Source organism: Microtus oregoni, unplaced genomic scaffold (assembly GCF_018167655.1).
Source record: "Microtus oregoni isolate MIOR12 unplaced genomic scaffold, Mior012 000022F_ref0000154, whole genome shotgun sequence".
Classification (NCBI taxonomy): domain Eukaryota; kingdom Metazoa; phylum Chordata; class Mammalia; order Rodentia; family Cricetidae; genus Microtus; species Microtus oregoni.
This window is the reverse complement of record NW_024543081.1, coordinates 8,359,299-8,381,727: the sequence shown is the minus strand read 5'-3', so window position 1 is coordinate 8,381,727 and position 22,429 is coordinate 8,359,299. Positions and strand designations below refer to the sequence as shown.

At 50.9% G+C, this 22,429-nt stretch overlaps 1 protein-coding gene across 2 annotated transcripts in view; it reads left to right on the top strand.

Annotated features, from left to right (window-relative positions):
• Nucleotides 1-22,429, top strand: part of Fbln1 (fibulin 1) — a 73,134-nt gene that overhangs the window by 27,355 nt on the left and 23,350 nt on the right. The window contains exons 9-15 of one of the 2 annotated variants that reach the window (XM_041672243.1): nucleotides 285-428; nucleotides 1,371-1,499; nucleotides 2,223-2,348; nucleotides 3,585-3,704; nucleotides 5,087-5,218; nucleotides 7,299-7,422; nucleotides 21,951-22,093. In XM_041672243.1, the coding sequence (XP_041528177.1) occupies nucleotides 285-428; nucleotides 1,371-1,499; nucleotides 2,223-2,348; nucleotides 3,585-3,704; nucleotides 5,087-5,218; nucleotides 7,299-7,422; nucleotides 21,951-22,093 (918 nt within the window). Of the gene's footprint in view, nucleotides 1-284; nucleotides 429-1,370; nucleotides 1,500-2,222; nucleotides 2,349-3,584; nucleotides 3,705-5,086; nucleotides 5,219-7,298; nucleotides 7,423-14,092; nucleotides 14,523-21,950; nucleotides 22,094-22,429 lie in introns of those variants that run through there. The other variant, XM_041672244.1, reaches the window with a different exon arrangement.

Genomic DNA, 22,429 nt, shown 5'->3' with positions numbered 1-22,429 from the left:
CTCAGGGGGGCCCTAGCTGCCTGTGTAGGTCAGGTGCATGCAGGAAAGGCAAGCCAGCAGGGGCCACAAAGGATGTAGAAATTATGGTTGGAAGCAGGGGGGAGGGCAAGGAGGGACCTGAGGTTGCTTGTCCTTTGGCCTTTACCTTTGTGTAGGGCAGAGGGATCAGGGACTATGGTTTGTGGCATTGGTGAGAGAAGGAAAGGCTCTTTTGGAGGTTCAGTGGCTGTGTTTGTGGATAACTTCTGTTTAACCTTGCTGTACCTTGTCTCTTCTCTCTGTAGATATCAATGAGTGTTTAAGTATCAGTGCCCCATGCCCTGTGGGGCAGACATGCATCAATACAGAGGGCTCATACACATGTCAGAAGAATGTGCCCAACTGTGGCCGTGGCTATCATCTCAACGAAGAGGGAACCCGCTGTGTTGGTTGGTATCAAACGCATGCACACACATGCATGCACGTGCACACACTTTCCTATCTGTTTCCAGCACAGTCTTTCCCTTCTCTAGAAGAGAGTTGGTCTCCAAAGTGAAGACATTCTGTCTGTCCATTCATCCCATTGCCCCTCCCCAGGGTTAGACCTTTGCTGTCTTGCCCAAACTATTACATAGTGCATACCGACATTTCCAGTCTTGTCTTCAGTCTGCCCAGTGCTCTGAGGCTCCCTGATCACAGCCTCTTGGTGGCTAAGAATGGACATTCACCACTCAGTTCTCCTAAACCCGTCATAGCAAACCTAGATGGCACAAATCTTGCTACTCCCCTGTTGACCAAGGTTTTCTGTCCCACCTGGTCCTGTAGCCGTTAAGTCCCAAAGAATCACACAGAAGTCTACATTAGTTATAAACTGATTGGCCCATTAGCTCAGGCTTCTTATTAACTCTTTCTTAATCTTATATTAGCCCATTATTCTTGTCTGTGTTAGCCACGTGGCTTGGTACCTTTTTTGGCAAGGTAGTGATATCTTGCTTCTTCTGTGGCTGGGTCACTACTGCAGACTGCACTTCCCTCTTCCCAGAATTCTCGTTGCCCCACCTCTACTTCCTGCCTGGCCACTGGCCAATCAGGGTTTTATTAAAACATGATTGACAGGATACAAACCATTGTCCCACAGCACTCCCCTGGAGAACACAAGAGTACTGGGTGGCGTCTTATTTATTCCCACTTCCTGCCTGCTGGCTCATCTCTGCCAGGAAACGGATCTTCCTCCCCACAACCCTTAGCCATCTCAGGACCTCCCTCACAGCTCTGGGCACTTCCTGTCTCACTGGAGATTAGGCCTGTCCCATCGTAGGTGCTCTGTGAAGAATAGGGTGCTGCTGTCAGTGTGAAAGACTCTCAGTGTGTCTTCCTTTCTCCTCCACTAGATGTGGACGAGTGCTCACCGCCAGCGGAGCCCTGTGGGAAGGGCCACAACTGTTTGAACTCCCCCGGCAGTTTCCGCTGTGAGTGCAACGCTGGATACTATTTTGATGGCATCAGCAGGACCTGTGTGGGTATGTGAATGTCTTTCAGGCTCTAGGGCTCCTGGCCAGGTGACTCCACACAGGGGACAGTCTGTGGCACCTACGGTGACCATGTCCATCCCATCCTCATCTCAGGAGGTCCCAAGTGTAGGCAGTCACAGGGTGAAGGCCCACAGTTAGGAGCCACTGTCCAACTGCAGCTCTGCTACCACCCTGGCCTCTGGCCATCATCAGGGCACGAGCTGTGTCAGCCTGCTTCCTTATGGAACAGGAGTTCTGTCTGACCCCAGCCTCCAAGGGTTTATAAGACTCCAGCCCAGGTCTGCAGCCAGCGAGATTACAGTGATTTCCCAGATTTGCTACAGACCTATAGGGCTCCAGGACTTGGGATGCACAGCTCCCTAAGACAGAATGAAAGGTGGCCAGGAGTGGAGTCAAACCCTATCCAGCTACTGCTTGCTGTTACCAAGCCAGGATACTCAATGGAGGCCGACAGCTGCCCTGTCTCCCCCCTGCAGCAAACCCCAGCAAACTCTCCAGTGGGTAGAGGGCTGGCAGAAGGACATCTGTCCAGATGTGCCACATTTGTCAGAGCACACAGAGACACAGCCAAGGGAGGCCTCAGCCCTTCCATCTGAGACCTGAAGGAGGGAGTCAGGAGCCGAGGACCATGAACCGCTGCCATCAGCAGAAGGGTGGGACAGGGCTCTGCTCCAGTGGACGCGCTCTGAGCTGACTGCCCCTGTGTTTCAGACATCAATGAATGCCAGCGCTATCCTGGGCGCCTGTGTGGCCACAAGTGCGAGAACACGCCAGGCTCTTACCATTGTAGCTGCTCTGCGGGCTTCCGGCTGTCTGTGGATGGCCGGTCTTGTGAAGGTGAGGATTGGTCAACGGGTGACCAGCAGCCTTAGCCACGCCCCTCCTCTACTCACAGATTCCTTTGGAGTTTAGTAGGCAGGCATTTGAAGGATGCTAGAATCCCCACTCTAAGGATGTGACTCCAAGCCAGTCGCAGCCATGATGAAACTTGGCGAGTCTCCCTGGCAGGGCTTGGCCAGTGGTTTGGGTTCATGAGTCTGGCCGTGCACAGATAACAGAGTGTCTTGTAGTATCATGTGTGGTTATTGTTCCTGGATGTGTTTAGGCATCTGAGCCTCGTGCTTTGGTAAGACTGAGGACACGGTGCTCAGGCCTGGCCAGCCTTGTCTGTACTATGTGTTATTAAGCATGTGCACCATGGTGTAGCAAGATATTGTTCCTATGTCAGGGAGTATGTTTATGATGTGATGGAAAACCGCACTGGACATAGATTGAGCAGATGACCTGGTCAGGTATGTTGGGGTCACAGATATGAAACACTGAGCAAGAGGCTAATGGCCTATCCCTTCTACTCTCTCAGAAACATAGTAAATGAATGTAAGAAGGAATCTCAAAGCCAGAGGTCAGCAAGCTTTTTTCTCTTCCAGCTGTGTGGTGACTATTTTAAACCTTTCTGCCTAGTCTGTAGACAGTACTCCACCTTGCTGTGGGAACACAAAAGTAGCCATAGGTTCTGGTCAAGGGTGTTCATAGTTATGTGCCAATAAAACTTTATTTACAAAAATAAATGGTGGGCCAAACCTGGCCTGGAGCTTGTTCTAGGCGAAGGGAATTGATGACCAATAGTTGGGTTGCAAGTAGCCCCAAAGTTCTCAGATTTAGGAGTACCAGGGCTACTGTCCCACAGGCTATGTCACCTCTGTCACCAAGTGGGGAGGGCAGGAAAGATTTTCACTGAGAGCTAGAAGGGGCTGTGGTCATGATGGGACTCTGGATATGCTATCATGCTGAGCCTAGGCCCTGTGGGGGGTAGGATTGAAGGGAGCCAAGCCTGGAGGCTGTCATTCATCCTGCCAGGATATGGTGTGGCGCACACAGTCGGTAGCAGGGATGGAGTAATTCCAGACTTCTCAGCTACAGTGGGCTGGAGTAGAGGCCCCTCAGTCTTCAACTTCAGACTTCACCTCCCTGTTGCAACTCTGCTCACTGTTCTCTGTGTCCTCCGTCTGCAGGGGTGTCAGGGACTTGAGGTGTGGGTCTGAGCTGTGACTTATGGGAACCTCTCTTTTTTAGATGTGAATGAATGCCTTACCAGCCCCTGCAGCCAGGAGTGTGCTAATGTCTATGGCTCCTACCAGTGTTACTGTCGCCGAGGCTACCAGCTCAGTGATTTGGACGGGGTCACCTGCGAAGGTGAGGGCACCCTGTGTACTGTGGGGAGCACCCTGCTCCTGCCATGGTGGAGAGCCTGCCAGGATTTCTCTACCCAGTGAGAGTCCTGTTTGCTCCCTTGGAGGCAGGGCTGGATACTTGCTTTTCCTCTGATAGACCTTTTACTTGTTTTGAGAGTGAGGTTAGGAAGCAAGCAAACCAGTCTGTGGGTTGCCCTTAAATACACATGCCGAGGTGGTAACCGCTCGGTATGCTGGCACCCCAAGTACAGGGCACAGGACTTGGCAGCAGTATGTGATAAAAGGTGAGGAGTGACCTGAGGGCCACCCGACCCCTGAGACGCAGCTCTGCTCTGGCCTTCTGAGCTCCACCCTCACCAGGCCTGGCCATCATCTTCTCTGTCAAATGCAATACTCCCTCCTAGACTGTTGGGACAACCCAACCAGATGACAGTTCACAATCACCTGGAAACTTCATTGTTATAACAAGCTGAGAACTCCCAGGACCAGATCCAAAGTGCTCTCTCCTCTCCTCTCCTCTCCTCTCCTCTCCTCTCCTCTCTTCTCCTCTCCTCTCCTCTGTTCTCCCCTCCCCTCATCTCCCCTCCCCTCCCCTCTTCTCCTCTCCTCTCCTCTCCTCTCTTCTGTCCTCCCCTCCCCTCATCTCCCCTCCCCTCCCCTCTTCTCCTCTCCTTTCCTCTTCCCTCCTCTGCCCTCCCCTCCCCTCCCCTCCTCTGCTCTTCCCTTCTCTGCCCTCTCGGCATGGGATCCAACCCAGGGCCTTGCTCAGCAAATGCTGTTTCACCCGTCTATGTCCCCAGACCTAAGATCGGAAGCTTTGGAGTCCCAGTATGACTCCACAGTGGAAAATTCCATACCGTGAGTCACAGTCCAAGCTCAGGTGCACTGAAAATACTATATAGAAATGGATTTGGGGTTTAGACTTAACTCCCATCCCCAAGGTATATTTATATAAGTGGTAATATCCCAGAATATCTGAGATACTTCTGGTCCCAAATATTTCAGATGGGGGAGACTCAGCCTGTACTTTCATGTGATGTGTGGTGAATTTTGTATATTTGATTGGATGGCTGGGTTAGGTGCCTTTTTTTTTTTTTAAAGCAAATTGTCCTCTGTTTTTCTCTGTATATGTCACACCATAATAGCCTTAGACTATATATCCCTAGACTAGTCCACCCCCTCCCTGGACCTCAGTTTTCCCTTCTGTGATGATGATCTCTGTGGCCATCGTCAGCCCCAGGGTAAGGCCTCTTCCTGGCTTGTCCTATGCTGTTGCCCTCCCAGCCCAGCCTGGCCACGCTGAGCTACCCCGTGGCCTCGCTGCTGCTGCAGCTGTGGAGCACAGCTGGATCCTGAGGGAGCACTCTGACTGTGCTGTTACAGATATTGACGAGTGTGCCCTGCCCACCGGGGGCCATATCTGCTCCTACCGCTGCATCAACGTCCCCGGAAGCTTCCAGTGCAGCTGCCCCTCATCTGGCTACAGGCTAGCCCCTAATGGTCGCAACTGCCAAGGTGAGTGAGGCGGACTGCCTGCCTTGGGGTCATCCATGCTTCTGACCAGTTTCACAGTGTCAGAGGAGAGAGATGTGCTTCCCAGATGCAGAATGGTTTCAGGGAGTAGGGAGAGGTGCCCCGGCTTCCCGCACACAAGACCAAGGCTGTCCTCAGGGCTGTCTGGGCTCTGTGAAGGTCCTGTCAGGTAAGAACACCCGAACTCTCTCACTCTGTCCTTCTTGGCACTTGGCAGAGTGACACAGGGACCCTGTCCTCAGTCTAGTCTAATTGTGTATTCTCCCACCCAGTCATTGGACAGACAGGTAGTGAGCCAGGTCCTAGGTTACAGAAGTGAGCAGGTGCCGGGTGCCTCTGCTCCTGCAAAGGGCTGGCTGTGGTCCGGTATGAGAAGCCAGAGGTCTCTGTATCTGGGGACACTAGCGATTGTGAGTGTCTAGGGGGCTAGGGTCAGCTTCGGCTTGGGCTCGGTGGTGAGAGCTGGTAGAGTCTCTCCGTATTCGTCCTCCCTTTCTAAGAATTTGCTGGGTTCCCCGTCTTTCCCTGTTCACCCATTTGGTTACTGACAATGGTGAGGACAAGCTTGTGGGCAAATGATCGTGTGTGTGCCCTCTGGCTCACACCAGGAGCGGCCCGAGGAGCATATCACAGGCAAAACTGGCCGGCCCCTTCTTCACAAGTCCCCCAGGAGCTGGCAGTTCAGAGACTCTAGAGAGTCCCAGGTCCTGAACATGAAGATGGGTACTTGTGACCCCAGCACTGTAGGTGCAGAGAGAAATGCTTCCTTGGAGCTGGCTGACCAGCCAACCTGACCAAGTGCTGGGTACCAGGTTGCGGGGGGTGGAGAATGGCAGAGGAAGATTCCTGATGCTCTACACATTTGTGCATGGGCACTCACACGCACATGTTTGTGTACATAACCCCCTAACACACGTGCACACACACGCATGAATACCACCACCAAAGAAGGTGGCCATCCAGAGGCAGGGCTTGTGACGTTCTCTGGAAGGGACCCACTCAACTTCTCTGAGGTCGGACAGGACTGTTTTTACCCCCATAGTCCTGCTTTCTGCTCTCCTGGCCCAGGTCCCTCACCACAGCTTGGAGTCCTGCCCAGAAGCAGCAAAAACACATTCCTGGGCTGCCGAGATGGCTCATTGAATAAGACTCTTGTTGCCAAGCCTGATGACTCCGAGTTCAATCCCTGGGCCCCACACAGTAGAAAGAGCAAACAGATTCTTGCAAGTTGTTCTCCGACCTCCACACACATGCTGTGGCACATGCCCACCCTGACCCTCCAAATAAAAAGATTTTTGTTTTCTTCCCACAAACCCACATTCCTGAGCTGTGGTCTCTGAGATTGGCAAGGGTTGCTCTTGCCAGTGACAGTCAGACATGTGACTCCTCTTAACAGCTGCCTCCTAGGTTTGGTGATAACCCTGAACCCCATCCTCTTGGAATGTTGAGTAAGGGGCTCCCCAACCTCTAGAGGTTATAGGCCCTGTAACAGGATCTCCAGGCCTGGTCCCCTTGTCTAACCACTTTTGTTACTGCCCTGAGACCCAAGGGAAGATGCATGGCTCTCTTTTAGGGCCTGTTTCCTCACCTGTGTTGTGGGACCATAGGCTCAGATTCTTCCTGACTGTCAAGATGGAGCTAGTCACACATGAGGTCAGGGTAGCCTCCCTTGAGAGCCATGGGAAGGTGATATGTAGTTGGAGCACCAGATTCTGGTGCCTACTTGCGTGGGTTCAAAGCTTGGCTGTGAACAGAACGTGTGACTGTGGCCAGGTTCCTTACTCTCCGTGAACCTTTTCTAAGGTGAGGACTGTAACAACACTCACGTTGTCATCCCTGCTGGTGTTCCAACACCCTTCACATGGTATCTACTCTTGCTGCCCACGCCCACTGAAACACTTGTGAATAAGCTAGTACGTTTGTTATTCTCCGTGTTTCATGAAGAGGGTCTGACACTACATGCTGCTCCCATGGAGGGCCAGGATGTTAATACACAGTTTGCGTGGGTAGGCATGGCTTTCATGGCTTTAGCCTATACCTCACTGTCTCTGGGTCTCCACAGACATTGACGAGTGTGTGACTGGTATCCACAACTGCTCCATCAATGAGACTTGCTTCAACATCCAAGGCAGCTTCCGATGTCTATCCTTTGAATGCCCCGAGAACTATCGCCGCTCTGCAGACACGTAAGTCTCTGGGACCCACTGTCGTCTGTCTGTATTGAGCTTCCTAAAGGCCTACCTCTGGGCATGGGCACGTGGTCCATAAGCTGTGACCGTAGTGTTCTCCTATTCGGCCTTAAGAATCTGCTGATTCTTGGTTCCAAGGTCCTTGAGGGCCAGTGAGACTACCCTTGGGAGGCCATGGGGAGAGCTGCAGCTGAGTCATGGACTGTGGGCATGCTACCGTTGAGATAGACCTTGGTCACTTCATCTGTAACATGCATATGTGAGAATACGCTGACTTGGAGGAGCAGGTGACAATGTCACTCTCTTGGTCAAGGTGACTTTTTAAGGCATCTGCATTCCGTCTAGCAGAGTGATGTGTGGGAATATCATGGGGTATCCTGTGTCCCATACTTGAAACTGACTATGTGCCCTGTAATTTCCGGTCACCGTGGTGTCCTCTCTGGTGTCCAGGAACTCCTTCCTTAGGGAGTTCTGAGGACTCCCAGGCCATGGTTCCCACTGCAACCACCGTCATCTCAGTTCTATTCAGAGAACTTTATTTACCTGCTGTGGGGAAAACTCCACTCTGGGAGCTTATTCCAGGAGTGTGGACTGATGGCCTCACCACTAGCACCGAGATGCTCAAAGCAAGCATATGGCTGGACAGCCTAGGTTTTCCATTGTGGTCTCTTGACCTTGTACTTGTCTTTGGCTCTTGGCCAGCCACCCTTCCTGCTCAGTGGTCAGTGTTTCCTTTTGCTGATGCTTCGGTCTCCAATGTTCAACATTGGAAGGGGGGACAGTCCTTTCTGTTGTAGATTCTGTTCAGCTTCCAGTTTGCTCTACCCTGGAAACCCTGAGTTCTTTCTGACCTTAGGGCTGCTTGTCTACTCCCCTGACCTACTGTATTTCCCTAGCATGTTTTTAATCTTCTTACCGACTTACCACCTTTTGTGATGTGTTGATGCAGACCTACAGTCCCAGTACTAGGATCACCAGCTTGAGGACAGCCTGGGCTGCCTGTTGAGACCCTGTCTCAGCACTACCAAGTGCCTTGTTTTTTTCTGTGTCTGGGTCAGGGAAAAGCTACTCCAGAAGTGGATTTGCAAATGTGTCACATCTCTAGGAGGTCACGAGTTGTGCAATAGCCTGGCTGCAATGGCAGGACTGTCCTGAGTCACCGAGAAAGCTATGCACCTTTGGTTTGAGGCCGTTTTCTCTTTCCCATTACAAATGACTGGGTTTGAGGATTCCAGAAGCTAGGCTGTGGTTGTAATGGTAACTTCTAACTCCTGTGCTGGGGGCAGGACAGATGAGTCCGTGGGGAGGCAGACTGACCTTGCTCGCTGAAGTGATTGCTAAGGTGAGCAAAATCCAGGTGCTGGTGGGCTGAGTATTTACAGGCTCCTGGGTAGACGATGGGCCGTGGATGTTCCGCCCATTGGACGAACTTCTAGGAGCACACGCCAGATAGTGAACAGAGAGTACACAGGATGCTGAGAGAGTGGAGAGAGGCCGACCTGGCCAGGGGACGGGGATGTGTTGGCTAGACTTGAATTAAGGTCAGTGAGAGCTGAGTAGGCTGTGGGGGAGATTGGGGACCTGCACACACTGAAATAGGGGTATCCCTGGAACTCCTGTGATGCATTTCCTTCCAGTGTGGGGTTGATGTGTCAGGTCACAGCTGCCGCATCCCGCTGTTTCTGAGGCTGGAAGAGGAAACTGTTCTTCATAAAAACAGGCTGGATGTGGACACAGGGACAAGAGAGGTGGGGAGTGATGCTCCAACCCTGGGAAGATGACTGTCCTCCTGTGACACTTTCTGTCCTCTGTCTTTGTGTCAGCAAGTGCCGGAGAGTAGGGTTGGAGGAGGTGAAGTCCTCTGTGCTGAGAATTTGGGGAGTCCTAAGTGAACCCCCTTGGGAATGCTCCTCTTCCAAGCAGAGACTTTATGGAGATGCTGAGATATTCTAGAAAGATCACAGTTTGGGAGTCACGCTGACTTGGGTTTCTTGGAGCTTCTGTCCTAAGCTGTTAGGTGGAATGGTGAGGTGGTCTGCAGGGTTCCCCGTGGGCATGACTCTGGGGCACAGCTCCCCTCTGCTTGTTTTGCATAGACCTCACCCTGGGTTCTGCCCAGCGGGCAGGAGCAGGCATTCCAGGATGCACTTATTCCTGCAGTACTGTTGGGGGAAAGGAAAGCTGGGTCTTTAATGGTTATGATGTGTAAATCTGGGAGGCCATGTGGGGATGCAAGGACTTGGTCTGCAATGTAGAAAGGCTGGGCTTCTGGTCCTGGCCTTTCTCAGTGCTGTGGCCTTTGGTCAACCTTGGGCCACCTACGTAAAGTGGTACAAGCTTACCTGCTTGGTCAGGTGTTGATAATCAGAGGTAGCAAACCCGACTCAGTGCTGGCCCAGTCTGCTCGTTGAGCTCTTGTGGGGGTGAGGGTGGTAGCCGTTGTTCTTCTCCTCAAGGCACAAATCAGAGGACAATATTCTTTTTGAGTGACATCAGTTTTGTTCTGCTGGTCAGTGGGTGACAAGACTGTGTCTAAGGTCACTTGACTCTTGAATGGGAAAGCCGGAAAAGGCATAGGAAGGGCATATGGTTCTGACTTTCTGACTGACAGGTGTGCCGGAGTCTCTCTGGTTACAGCTTTCTTCTTTGATGGACCCTGTTGAGGAGGCGTGGACCAATTATGAGACCAGTGTTGAGCGGAGGAAGTGGGGCCGGGTCCTGAGTCTCCAGTGGAAGGTTTTCACCCTGCTGCTCACCCTAGCTGGGGGTGGGGTGCTAATGAGAAAAGGCTCACTTCCTGGCGCATGTTAGATGAGAAGCTTCTATTCTACAATCCTTGTTTCTCCTCATTAGAAACCCAGGCCTCTTAATTCCCTGACCTTTAGAAAGGAGACACTACGCTGCGTAAAATGAATGTCATAGCGTAACACTTGTAATCTCAGCATTGGTGAGGTAGAGGCAAGCAGATCAGGAGTTCAGGATCAGCTGTGGCTGCATGAGACACTGTCTCAAGCAGAGACAAGGTGAGCTGGGACGAGGAGATGGCTCAGCAGGTGACTCGCTTGCTCTACAAGTTTGAGGACTGGAGTTCGGATCCCTAGCACCCATGCCAGGCAGGCATAGCAGCTCATCCGTGGAGATGGTGGGTTCCCATGGCAGGCTGAATAGTTAAATAGCCAAATTGTCCCACTCTGAGTTCAAGTGAGGCACCCTACCTTGCTATATAAGGCAGAGATCAATCAGAAAAGACACGAGATGGCAACCTTAGGCATCCATATGCATGTGGACACAAATATGTCATGCGTGTATATACAAAGGAACCAGTGGGTGCCTTACTGCGGTTCATGCTCCACAGGGGCAGCTTGTTCTGGAACCATTATGGGTAAGATATGGGAATCACTCTTCTCCACTTTCCAGTCTCCCCCCCCCCCCCCCCCCCGCCACCCCACTCACTCGCTCTCCTGGCCTCAGACCCTCTCTCATTTCATACAGAATTCCTTTTCTCCCTGGCTACTCAGGAGCCCAACCCAGCAAGCTAGGGATCCACAAATGAGTCTCGTGGACATGCCCAGGTAGCTAAGGTCCTGACCGCAGAGTGCCTGTTACTTCTGTGTTCAAGGCTGTCTCTAGCATTCAGTAGGGCTGGATATATTGTTTTCCCCATCCATGGAGTCACCCTGGAGGATGGTTGTAAAATCAGTCATGAAGCTGGGTAGCTTTGGGTGCTGTGACTTAGGAAAGTGGCGTAAGGGAAAAGCTGTGGTCACAGAGGTCAAGAGGGACTTGGCCAGGTCCTAGGCCTCTCTCAGGAATGACAAATGGCTCATGTGAAGGAAATGTCAACGTGATCACAGTGGTGGCCCAGCAACCTTCTTCTTGGCTTTTGTCTCTCATCTGTACTGGCTTCTGATTATTTTCACAACGCCTGAGGTATTACAATCAAAATCACAACGCCTGAGGTATTACAATCAAAGGTGTTGGACTGGAGAATCGGGACACATTGCACTATAAGGCATATGTCAGGAGTGAATGTGTCTGTGGATGCTAGGAGCCTGGTCCCTGTGCAGGGCAGGTCCCAGGTTCAGCTTCCCTTTACCCTGCTCTGTAATCAATTCAGTAATGATCAGCTACCAGATTTCATTGCTGGCCCTCATCCGACCAGCAGCTTGCCACACACGGTGGTTATGACTTCTAGGATGTTTTGATAAAATTTGGAGCAGGGAAAGAAAGTCAAGGACCAAGCCGACCTGTACAGTGACCATTTACAAAGTGTAGTAGGAGCTGAGCCCTGTGCTGGCACAGGGGATAAAGCCAAGGAACCACTACCCCACCTGGGGAGTGAGTGGCCTAAAAAGAGCCAGTCCATACCCCCTCTTTCCAGGGAGAGCTTGGGTTCTCTTCTGATGGATGACAGTATCCAAATCCCTGAGATGTGATGGTCGTGGGAGCTGGACCAGGACATCATGCAGGCCTCACATTTGCCGTGCTTATTTCGCAACTCAAGACCTAGTCTTCGGGAAAGCTAATTCCATGAAGGAGACTGTAGCACCACCTACTGACCAGACCCATTCAGACAATTCCTGAAGCACTTAAACTTGCATAATTCCCCCACCTCCCCCACTTTCCTCCCTCCCTCCTTCCCTCCCCCACCCTGTGTTGTGTCATACATGTGTGTTCGTGTATGTAGCCTGAAGGGAGAGAAGCTGACTTTGAAACTCAAATTTGCTGCTTACTGCCATTGATACCCCCAGAGGAACAGCTCATGGACCCCAGCAGCCTCCCTGATTCTCCACTGCCCTCCCTGCTCTCAGTCATCCCACCATAGATCTCCTGGTCATGTGGAGTACCCCCATTTACCTGATCCTTGACATCTCTAGGGGCAACATCCTTTCCTCAATGCCCATGCCTACCTCATTCCCTGCTACAATGGCTCCGGGCTCTCCCTCCCAGAATCTGCTCTCTTTAGTGTGCACACTCATCTCCTGTTATAGAACCGCGGATCTTACTTGTAGGACTGTTCCTTTCTTAGAGCCAGATTGGTAAATAGTCAAGTAAATGAAAGGCTTCCTAACAGCCCTGATAAGCATCTGATAAGATGCAAACAGAAAGGCTGTGTACAAGAACTGTCAGATGTGGTATAAGCTAAGAAATGGAGGCCTAGGAAGACCAGGAGAGAAAATACCCCCAAGTGGAGAATCCAAACCCAGTCAAAATGGCAGAACTTCCTGAGAAGGGCTTAGCCAAGTCCTATGGGGTGTGACATCTTGTCTCTGCTTCTTTTTAAGGCTGTGTCATGCTGCCTTCAGAAGGTGCTGGGCCTGGTGTTCAGGACGTAGAACACAGTTCATTTCCTGCCAACATCCTGTCCCAGGAATATACTCTCTGTCTCCATCCTGTTGTAGGAAGTTAGGGTCTGTAATTAAAAGTGACTAAGAAAACGATCCTCACCCTATCACAAGAGGTCAGTTCCTGGCACAGAGTCAGGACTGTCTCCATCCTACATCCTGTCACATTTTGTCTTTACCTCTCCTACAAGGACGTTAGTGCATGTCTCCATTCTGTTATAGGAAGGGGGAGTCTGTTGTCATCTCTACCATGCAAGAAATTAGGGCCTTTCTTTGTCTACACCACATAGAGGAAGTTAGAGCCTGTCACAGGAAGTGAGACCCTGCCTTCATCTCCACCACATAGGAAGTGAGAACCTGCCTTCATCTCCACCGCATAGGAAGTGAGAACATGCCTCCATCTCCACCACATAGGAAGTTAGGACCTGTCTCCATCCTATCACAGGAAGTAAGACCCTGCCTTCATCTCCACCACATAGGAAGTTAGAGCCTGTCACAGGAAGTGTGTGGCCTGTCTCCATCCTGCCACAGGAAGTGAGACCTTTTTCATGTCCACCACACAGGAAGTTAGAATCTGTCTCCATCCTCCACAGTAAGTGAGACCTTTTTCATCTCCACCATTCAGGAAGTTGGGACCTATCTCCATCCTCCACAGGAAGTTCAGTCTTGTCACAGGATATTAGCAGCTGTCACATCTCCATTCTGAGCCCCACTCTGTCTCTGTGGATGAACTGGAGCAGGTGTCTAAAGCTGAATGACAAGGACTAGGGAGCTGATCTCACCCCTGACCATAGACTTGGCCTCTTCCCTCACTCCGTGGCTTTCTCTGAACCTGTTTCCTCATCTGGCAAATGGCGCTCAGGCCACCGTCTTAAACACTGGTAGTGATGGTGCTAGTGAACGTGTGAGGATTAGCCCCACGTCCAATAAATGCCAATGGCCATAATGCTCTCTGGGTAGTCTCTCAACCCGCCCAGGAGTTCTTCATGCCCTTGGCCACTGTCTGGGTGAGGCCCTTGCCGAGTGCACCCAAGGTGGCTCTCTGCCTTGAGAAGGGGACACATCTCATGCTGGGTATGGCTTGACCTCAGCCACCAGTGCCCCCAGAGGGTGTTGGAAGAGGCTGGTACCCAAGTCTATGGCCTGGAGGTCTACAGCACCTCACCCAGGTGAGTGAGGGTGCTCTTTGTGCTGGCTGTGTTGGCCAGAGGGGTAGCAGGAGGTCCCGCCCAGCGAGCCGTGCTTGCCCACACTCTGTTGTTTCTCTGCTTGCTGAGGTGGCGCTAACCCTCTTCCTGTCTCTCTGTCCACTTGTCTTTCAGCCGCTGTGAGCGCTTGCCTTGCCATGAGAACCAGGAGTGCCCCAGGCTGCCTCTGAGAATAACCTACTACCACCTCTCTTTCCCCACCAACATCCAAGTGCCCGCAGTGGTTTTCCGCATGGGCCCTTCCAGTGCTGTCCCTGGGGACAGCATGCAGCTGGCCATCACCGCCGGCAATGAGGAGGGCTTTTTCACCACTCGGAAGGTGAGCCACCACAGTGGGGTGGTGGCCCTCACCAAGCCCATCCCCAAGCCCAGGGACTTGCTCCTGACCGTCAAGATGGATCTCTATCGCCACGGCACAGTCAGCTCCTTTGTGGCCAAGCTTTATATCTTTGTGTCTGCAGAGCTCTGAGTGCTTGCTTGGGCTCTGGCCACCCCCTGCTGTCGCTTTCCTGCCCTTGAAGTTCTAATAAAGTCCCAGTGGCCATCCCATAAAGCATGCCTCTCGTGCCTTGGTTTTATTGGACGTGGACAGGGATCTCTGTGCTTTTTCTCTCCTGGGGTAAACTGAGCCTCTTCCAGAATTGGTTCCATAACAGGTGACCGGGGAATACCTTTCAAAAGGTCTGGGTAGCCGAGAACCCCAGCAATAGAGCCCATCATTGTACTCCCAGACGTCCCAGGCAAGGGAGGAATGAGGCTGAGCCAAGTACACCTCTGGACTGTCTCTCCCTGTGGTGTTACCCCAACAGGTAGCACTGATGGCTGAGAAAGGGCCCTCACCCCCAGAGATACCTTCATCTTTTAGATACAGAACAAGCCCCCAAGAAAGGAAAGGGCTAAGCTAGCCTGAGGAAGTAGGCCTTCAGGCCACTGGGTCTCTTTCTAGGATCACCAAGGCTGGGTGTATATTTAACCTTCTGGTCTGGGAAAACAGTAAACACAGTTGGTACATTTTGGATGAAGCTTCTGGGTAAATTATAAATGAACTCATTGGCTTTTCCTGAACCCCAGTGCTGTGCCAAGAGGAGGGAAAGGCCAGCACTGTTGTGATGCTGGCTGGGAACCAGAAAGTGTCTACCAGATATTTTGTGTATATTTCTGTCTGTGTTGTCTTTGTGGATACTCAGAGAGGCTGTGCGATTTGCCCACGATCTCACAGGTGATATATGTGCCCCAGCCCCACAGCTCTGCCTATTCTATCCCATCACAGCACCTCCACTGTGAGTCCTGATCCTCCTGCCTGTATCTTCTCCATCTTGGTTCCAGCCAAGCCACTCTCTGTAGGTCTCCTGGCATCCACTCAACATGCCCCACAGTTCATTCTCTGCTCAGAAACTGGAGCATGTCGAGGAATTTGCCTAAGATCCTTCATGGCATCCATTGTATGTAGTTGTGGCTTTTATTCTATTCTTTAAAAAAAATGTGTGTGTGTTTTATCCACATGGATGTGCGTGCGTTGAATGCATGCCTGGTGGAGGTCAGAAGAGCATGCCAGATCCCCTGGAGTTAGAGTTGCAGACATTGTGAATCTCCATGGATGTGCTCGGAACTAAACCTAGGTCCTCTGAAAAAGCAGCCAGTGCTCTTAGCCACTCTCTCCTCTGTGGGATTTTCAAGGGTGGGTACAGCTTCGTCTTAGGGTGACAATCCATCCTGACCTCAGATTACTCTCCCCTTGCTCAAAATGGAATTTTATACCCTTAGCCTGAAAGCTGGGTAAACCTCAGTTTAAGTGGGCTTTCCTCTTCAGCTGCATTAGTCTATTTTTTTTTATTATGATAACAAACTACCGGAGGCTGGGTAACTTCCTGAAGAAAAGATGTTTGTTGAGCTTCTTACTTGGCTTCTAGCTATGGAACACCAAGGTCAAGAGACTCCATTTGATGATGGCCCTTTGTGCTGGTAGAGTCCTGTTGGGTCTCAGGGTATCACGTGCAGAGATAAAGCACGTATCAACATCTGTGTCTTGTCTTTTGACGTCTCCAGAATTTATGGGGCTCCACTGTAAGGACTGTAATCCCAGCCACCCTCCTCAGACCCCGTCTCTAGGTGTTGTAGTTGGAGAGAGTGCCCACTCTCCTAATACCTCAATACGGATTAAATGTCAACACGTGAAGCCTTGGGGGACATGCACACCATATCCTCACTGTTACAGGAGCTTTGCCTAACACCCCAGGTTGTGTTCCCTCCTTCTTGCTTACAACATTATCCTTATGGTGCTTATAACAGCCTAAAATGTTTGCTTCTGTTCTCCGAATTTGTCTTCCTCGCCATCTAAGAGATTCTACAAAGGCAGGCACTGGGTCTGTCTCATTCGGTGACTGTCTTGATCTCCTGGCAAGGTGCCCAGTACACACCAGTTACTCTGTGTCTATTGAGAAAATGGTGATTCCGCCAATACTGGTTCACTTAGGGTGTCTGTTGCTGTGAAGAGATACCATGATCACAGCAACTTTTACTAAGGAATTTAATTGGGGCTGGCTTATCTGGCTTACAGTTCAGAGGTTTAGTCTGTTATTATCATGGTGGGAAGCATGGTGGCATGCAGACAGGCATGATGCTTGAGAGGTAGCTGAGAATTCTATATCTGAATGGCAGGCAGCAGGAAGAGAGTGGCACTGGGCCTGGCTTGAGTTTCTGAAACCTCAAAGCCCGCCCCAGTGACACACTTCCTCCCACAAGACCACACCTACTCCAACAAGGCCACAGTTCCTCATAGTGCCCCTCCCTGTGAGCTTATGGCTCAAAACCACCACACTGGCTTAGGTTTTTAGTCTTTCAGTGGATCTGATTGCTGGTGCTATCTCTGTGCAGACCTGAAGAAGAGTGGGCAGGAGTGAAGGACTCTGAAGGACCCTCAGGGCCCCCTGTCACTTGTAAAGGGCTGGGGTATGCTCCCCACGGATGGAGGGGAAGACAGTGTGCACTGACCTCTGCCTTGTACAGAGGCAGCAGCTGCCTCGGTGCCTGACCTGAACCTTTCTATCCAGTCCTCTCTGTACATCCCCCTCCACCACCCAGACCTTGCTCTAATATGTGGGTCCTGGGTTGCCTTCGAGCTGCCTGTCTTCCAGGTATGCACCAAGCCACATCAGAGGACTCTGAAGAGCTAGTTTTATTGTCCAGTTCCTCCTTGGAACCCTCTTTGGATCTCTTTTCTAGATCAAGAAGTCTAAACCCTTGAAGGGTTTCTGTTTCCAGTGTGATCGGCCCTACCCTACCCTCTCAGCTGCAGCTCCCCCTCCTTGACTCATGCCCTTTGCTTGTGCCCTGGGCCATAGGGCAGCTTGCCCCTCATTTCCATTCCTTAAATATGTTGGCTCCTGACCTCAGCCTGAGCTTTGCCTTCTTTCTGCCAACCGCCTTCCTTCTTACATACTTAGCTCAAAAGTAATCTTCTCCATGAAGCCTTTCTTAACACCCCCAGGCCCCAGGCATCCTTCCTCAGAGCATTTACCCTGGTATCTTAAAGTCGACAACTTTTTTTGTTGCACCTGCTAGGTTGGGACTTTTGAATGAAGGGGTAGTGTTTGTAGTTAGTTTGGGCTTTTTGGCCATAAGAAGCCACTCAGTAAATAGGTGGGAAACTTGATAGGATGGGTGGGTGGGAGAATGGGTGAATGGGTGGGTGGATGGATGGATGGATGGGTGGGTGGGTGGATGGTTGGATGGATGGGTGAGTGGGTGGATGGGTGGGTGGGTGGATAAAAGAAGAATGGATGGTTGAAAGGATGGGTGGGTGTGTAGGTGGATTGATAGATGGATAGCATTTTCAAGGTTTAGCTCAAATGTGTCTTCAGTGAAACCAGCAAAGGTCTGTAAGGAACTTATTCTTGTTGGAATGGAGGGTCTGAAGGTCTTAGTCTGGCAGTCATCATGGCCGATTATGTAGGCAAAGGGGCACTTTTGTCCTCATGGGCACAGGATTTTGAAGACTGGGTGGGTGTTACAGGGATCTCAGAGGCTATCTAGCAACCTTCCATCCTTCCATGGCTTGCCACAGTCCCCTCCACAGTGTCTTCAAGTCTCTCTACCTCTGCTTGAGCTCCTTTGGGGTGCCCCCACCTCTTTATTTTTAAGACAGTCTTTAGTGTGTGTGCATATGTGTGTGTGTGTGTGTGTATGTGTGTGTGTGTGTGTGTGTGTGTGTGTGTGTGTGTGTGAGAGAGAGAGAGAGAGAGAGAGAGAGAGAGAGAGAGAGAGAGAGATGTATGGGTACACAAGAGGCCAGAAGAAATCACTGGGTTCCCCCGAAGGTGGAGTTGTTACATGTGGTTTTAAGCCTCCCAACGTGGGTTCTGGTTACTGAGCTCAGGTCCTCTGGAAGATCAGCAGGCACTCTTATTGAGCCATCTCACCAGCCCACCCCAATTATGAAAAGCTTCTCTCGGGTGTAGAGCATTGTTCCCAGCTCTTGCTGCTGAGAGACCAGATGGTGCAGGAAAAACAAAAGTGGGTCTCTGGGTCTTCTGCCTCCTGCTTCCTGTACACAGACTCTGCCCCTGGCTTTGCTTGCCTCCTCTCAGAGCATCCAGGGCCACCTTGCAGATGCTCTGAAGGGTCTATGAAGTGGCTTAAGAAGCTATGTTTGTATCTAGCTGGTGGGCTGTGAGCATTGCCTTCCGGTGGGAAGTAGTCAAAGACTCCTTTGGTTCTTGGTTTAAGTGGGAGATTAGGGCTCTTTGGATTTGAATATATCTATGGTTACTAATAGAAGAAGCAACTATGTCTCTAAGACTTATGATTATCTCACTTTGTCAGTGTGGTAAATCAAGTACCCAAGGAGAAAAGATAATTTGTCAGTATTGTGAGGATGCATGGCACTCACAGTGGGCCCAATGCTTTCCCGAGACCCTACTTCCAATTAAGATAATTTGCTTGTTCAATCTCACTGCAGCTGTGGGAATCAAACTCTATTCATTTCCCTACTAGGTGAGCAGGTTACAGAATCACACAGTTTAGGTAAATTGCCCCAAACCCTACTGCTGGTGTCTACCTGGGCCAGCACTGGGGCTTATAGCCTGGTCTAGGGTCTGTCTTGAGCTGTACCACCTAGGATGAAGAAGGAACATTCCTGGAATTGGATGGCTCTGAAGGTTTGTCCCCATTCCACAGTTCCCAAGAGTGAGAGCAAGATACTGTGTCAGCAGGAGGAGGAGGCACTGCACAGTGGGACAGAGCACCGCAGTAGAGGCTGGAGAGATGGCTCAGGGTTAAGAGCACTGGTCGCTCTTCCAGAGCACCCGTGTGGCAGCTCACAAACAGCTGTAACTCTAGTCCCTGAGAATCTGACGTCCCCTTGTGACCTCCTTAGCCACAGCTTGCATGCAGTGGACATACATACATGCAGGCAAGACAAACATAAATTAAGAAGGGAGGAAATTTTAAAAATGCAGAAGTAGGTGCAGAATGGACCGTCTGAGAGATGCAGGCTGAGTTTTTGAAGTTCTCTGGATCCTACCCCCAAAACACTCAGAAAGACTGGGCAGGAAGATGAAAAATCCATGGAAAATAGTCACCACGAAACAAAGTAACAAGGCATCTCCACACATTCCCCAAATATAAGTCAGGGCCTCTGTGTGGGGGTGGTATCTGTGGGAAATGACTGAGAAAATACTGTGGAATCCCGAATAGCCCCTGGACACCCCTGGAAAGAGTGGTAGGTTAATTGAGAGCTCAGGGTACCTGAGGGCTGCCTCTTGCTCCCCACCCCAGTGGGCGAGGTGTGTGGGAACCCACGATGGGTCTGGATTAGGCTGGAGCCTAGGGACTGAGCTGCCAAGGCTTTCCTTAGTGGCCGGGTCTCTCTCTAGGGAGAGCTTGTGGAAACAGAATAGAGAATTGACGGAGACCGCAGACACTGCTGAAGAGGAAGGTTCCAGATTGTGTCGAGGCATGTCAGAGAGGGGACTTCAGAGGCAGCAGACTAGGGGGCTCCAGGAGGTCAGTTACGTGGCTACAGAGTGTACCAACTTTAAATTGCCAGGAAAGTGAGTTCCTCATGTAGACGACCAACCGAAAAGCATCAGGGTCAGAGTCCATTTACTAGTTTCCGTAGCAGAGGCCCGTGAGCTAGGTGGCTTATAGTAGGTGTCTGTTATTTCCCACGTATGTCTTCCCCACACTCTGCTCCATCAGAAGTGGGGCACCTTTTTCCTGGAGGGGAATGGCTGTGTACAGCCTTCAGTGACTTGCTTGCTCACTTCAGCATGCCTCGGTTTATACTAATAACCCTCCAGCTCTTCCTGCACCATCATCACACAAATCCAAAACAATTATCATCCAGGACCACTTGCCTAAGTGTGACAGAACCCACAGTGAGCTGGGCCTCTCACATCAATCATTAATCAAGAATATGCCCCACGGAGTTGCCACCTTGCCAATATGATGGAGGCATTTTCTCAGTTGAGAGTCTTTCTTCCCAGGTGACCCTAGCTAGTGACACGTTGACAAAAGCTACCTAGGACAGTGGGTGTAGGCCCTGAGCACCAACAGCTGTAGGTATCCCAGAAAGACCAGAAACCTCATGCCCTGATGGGAGACCCTCTACCCGTGCCATCTTACCAGCGAGGCTGGGCCTGGGCAGAATGCAGCGGCTGGTGTGAGGAAGCTTCAGAGGACAGAGACGCACTCTGAACCACACCAGAAGGATGCAGCCAGCCGACTCCTGACTGTGGGACTTTGTGGCTGCCGTGCACTAGATTCCTTCCCTGATCGTGTGGGAAATGAAAGGATGGGGCAAAAACTGTCAGTCAAAAGGGACTTAAGGACAGCCTTAACTTCCTCATGGACAAGTCCATGATTGGCTAGAAATATACACTGTGGGAAGGAGCTGTAATGAAACCTAGCAGGGGCCTGCTGTTCACCCAGGTTAGGGTAGCTATAGGGTAAAGGAGGGTTGATATTAGTCTGGTTTACATGAGGTGGCCTCAGGCAGTTGGCCATGGTTTCTTTATGTGAATAGTTTTTTTTTGTTTGTTTGTTTGTTTGCTTTTTTGAGAAAAACAAAACTCTATAGGTCAGACTGGCCTTGAACTTATAATCCTTCTGCCTCAACCCCCTGGTATAGCTGATACTTATAAAAATGTTTGTAATAATAACTCATTGAACTTGACCTTTGTTTGTATTGTGTTCATATCTGTTTTTATTTCATTATTTCATGGATATGTATGTCTGTGCACACATGTGTATACATGTGTCTTGTGGAGGCAGAAGACAACTTTGGGTGTTGTTCCCCGACACTGGCCACCTTCTTTTTTTCTAAGTTTTAATTGAATTTTACATATAGAAGAGGGTGTTGGATCCCTTGGGTCTGGTGTTATAGATGACTGTGACCAGCTGCCTTGTGGATTGTCTGAAAGAGCAAACAGTGCTCTTAACCGACGAGCCATCTCTCCAACCTTGTGTTTTATTTCATGGTGAAGTCCTTAAGAACAGTCTAGCACAGAGCCTTCCACGGGGGATTACAGTAAATGCTAGCCTTTTCCTTCCCATCACTTGGGGATATGGATTCAAATTTTCTGTGATGGACAATGAGATCTGCAGTTTGTATACCCCACCCCAAACCCTGCTAGCTACTCAGATGTTGGTTTTCAGGATGAAGGACCCTGACACCCTTGTTCACTTTGGCGTCCATGGCACCTGGTACCCTTAGCCACTCAATACTGAGAAGTGAACATGTTCTTCAGTGGTAGACTGATGCCCACTTGGTGCTGTTGGCAAATTCCAAGCCATGCACGTTAGCAGCTAGGCCAAATCATGTCTGCATTTCATACGAAGGACCATGCATAAATCCGTACACCACAGTCTGGCCCTGCCTCTGGGCCACCCATTACTTGTCCCAGGCTCCTTATCCCCATGAGAGCTGTGGTCCTAGCTTTGCCATCAACTTCCCTGGGCTGTTTCCCTGCAGTTTCCGCCAAGAGAAGACAGACACTGTCCGCTGTATCAAGTCCTGCCGCCCCACCGATGAGGCCTGCATGCGAGACCCTGTGCACACCGTCTCCCACACGGTCATCTCGCTGCCCACCTTCCGAGAGTTCAGCCGTCCCGAGGGTGAGTAGACCAAGATGGAGGTCCTGGGACCTGCTTCAGAACCTCCTTCTGATGGAGCAGAGGTCCTGGCCTGCAGGAGCCCTTCCTTGTAGGATGAGGTGGGGGTGGCGATGCACGCCTTTCCCACCAGGGTTCCTCGGCTGCACAGCCTTTCTCTCTCTCGTAGGCAGTCCTTCTAGTGGGTGACACTCGTTCTGTAAATAGCATTCAGTGTTGATTTGAGGCTGGGCACTGGGGGGTTGAGGAGAGCTTCCTGAGGGAAGAGGATTAGAGGTGACTGGCCAGAGTGGGAGGAGAAAAGCAGGAACTTGCCCGCAGATCTCAACTGGCAAGGGC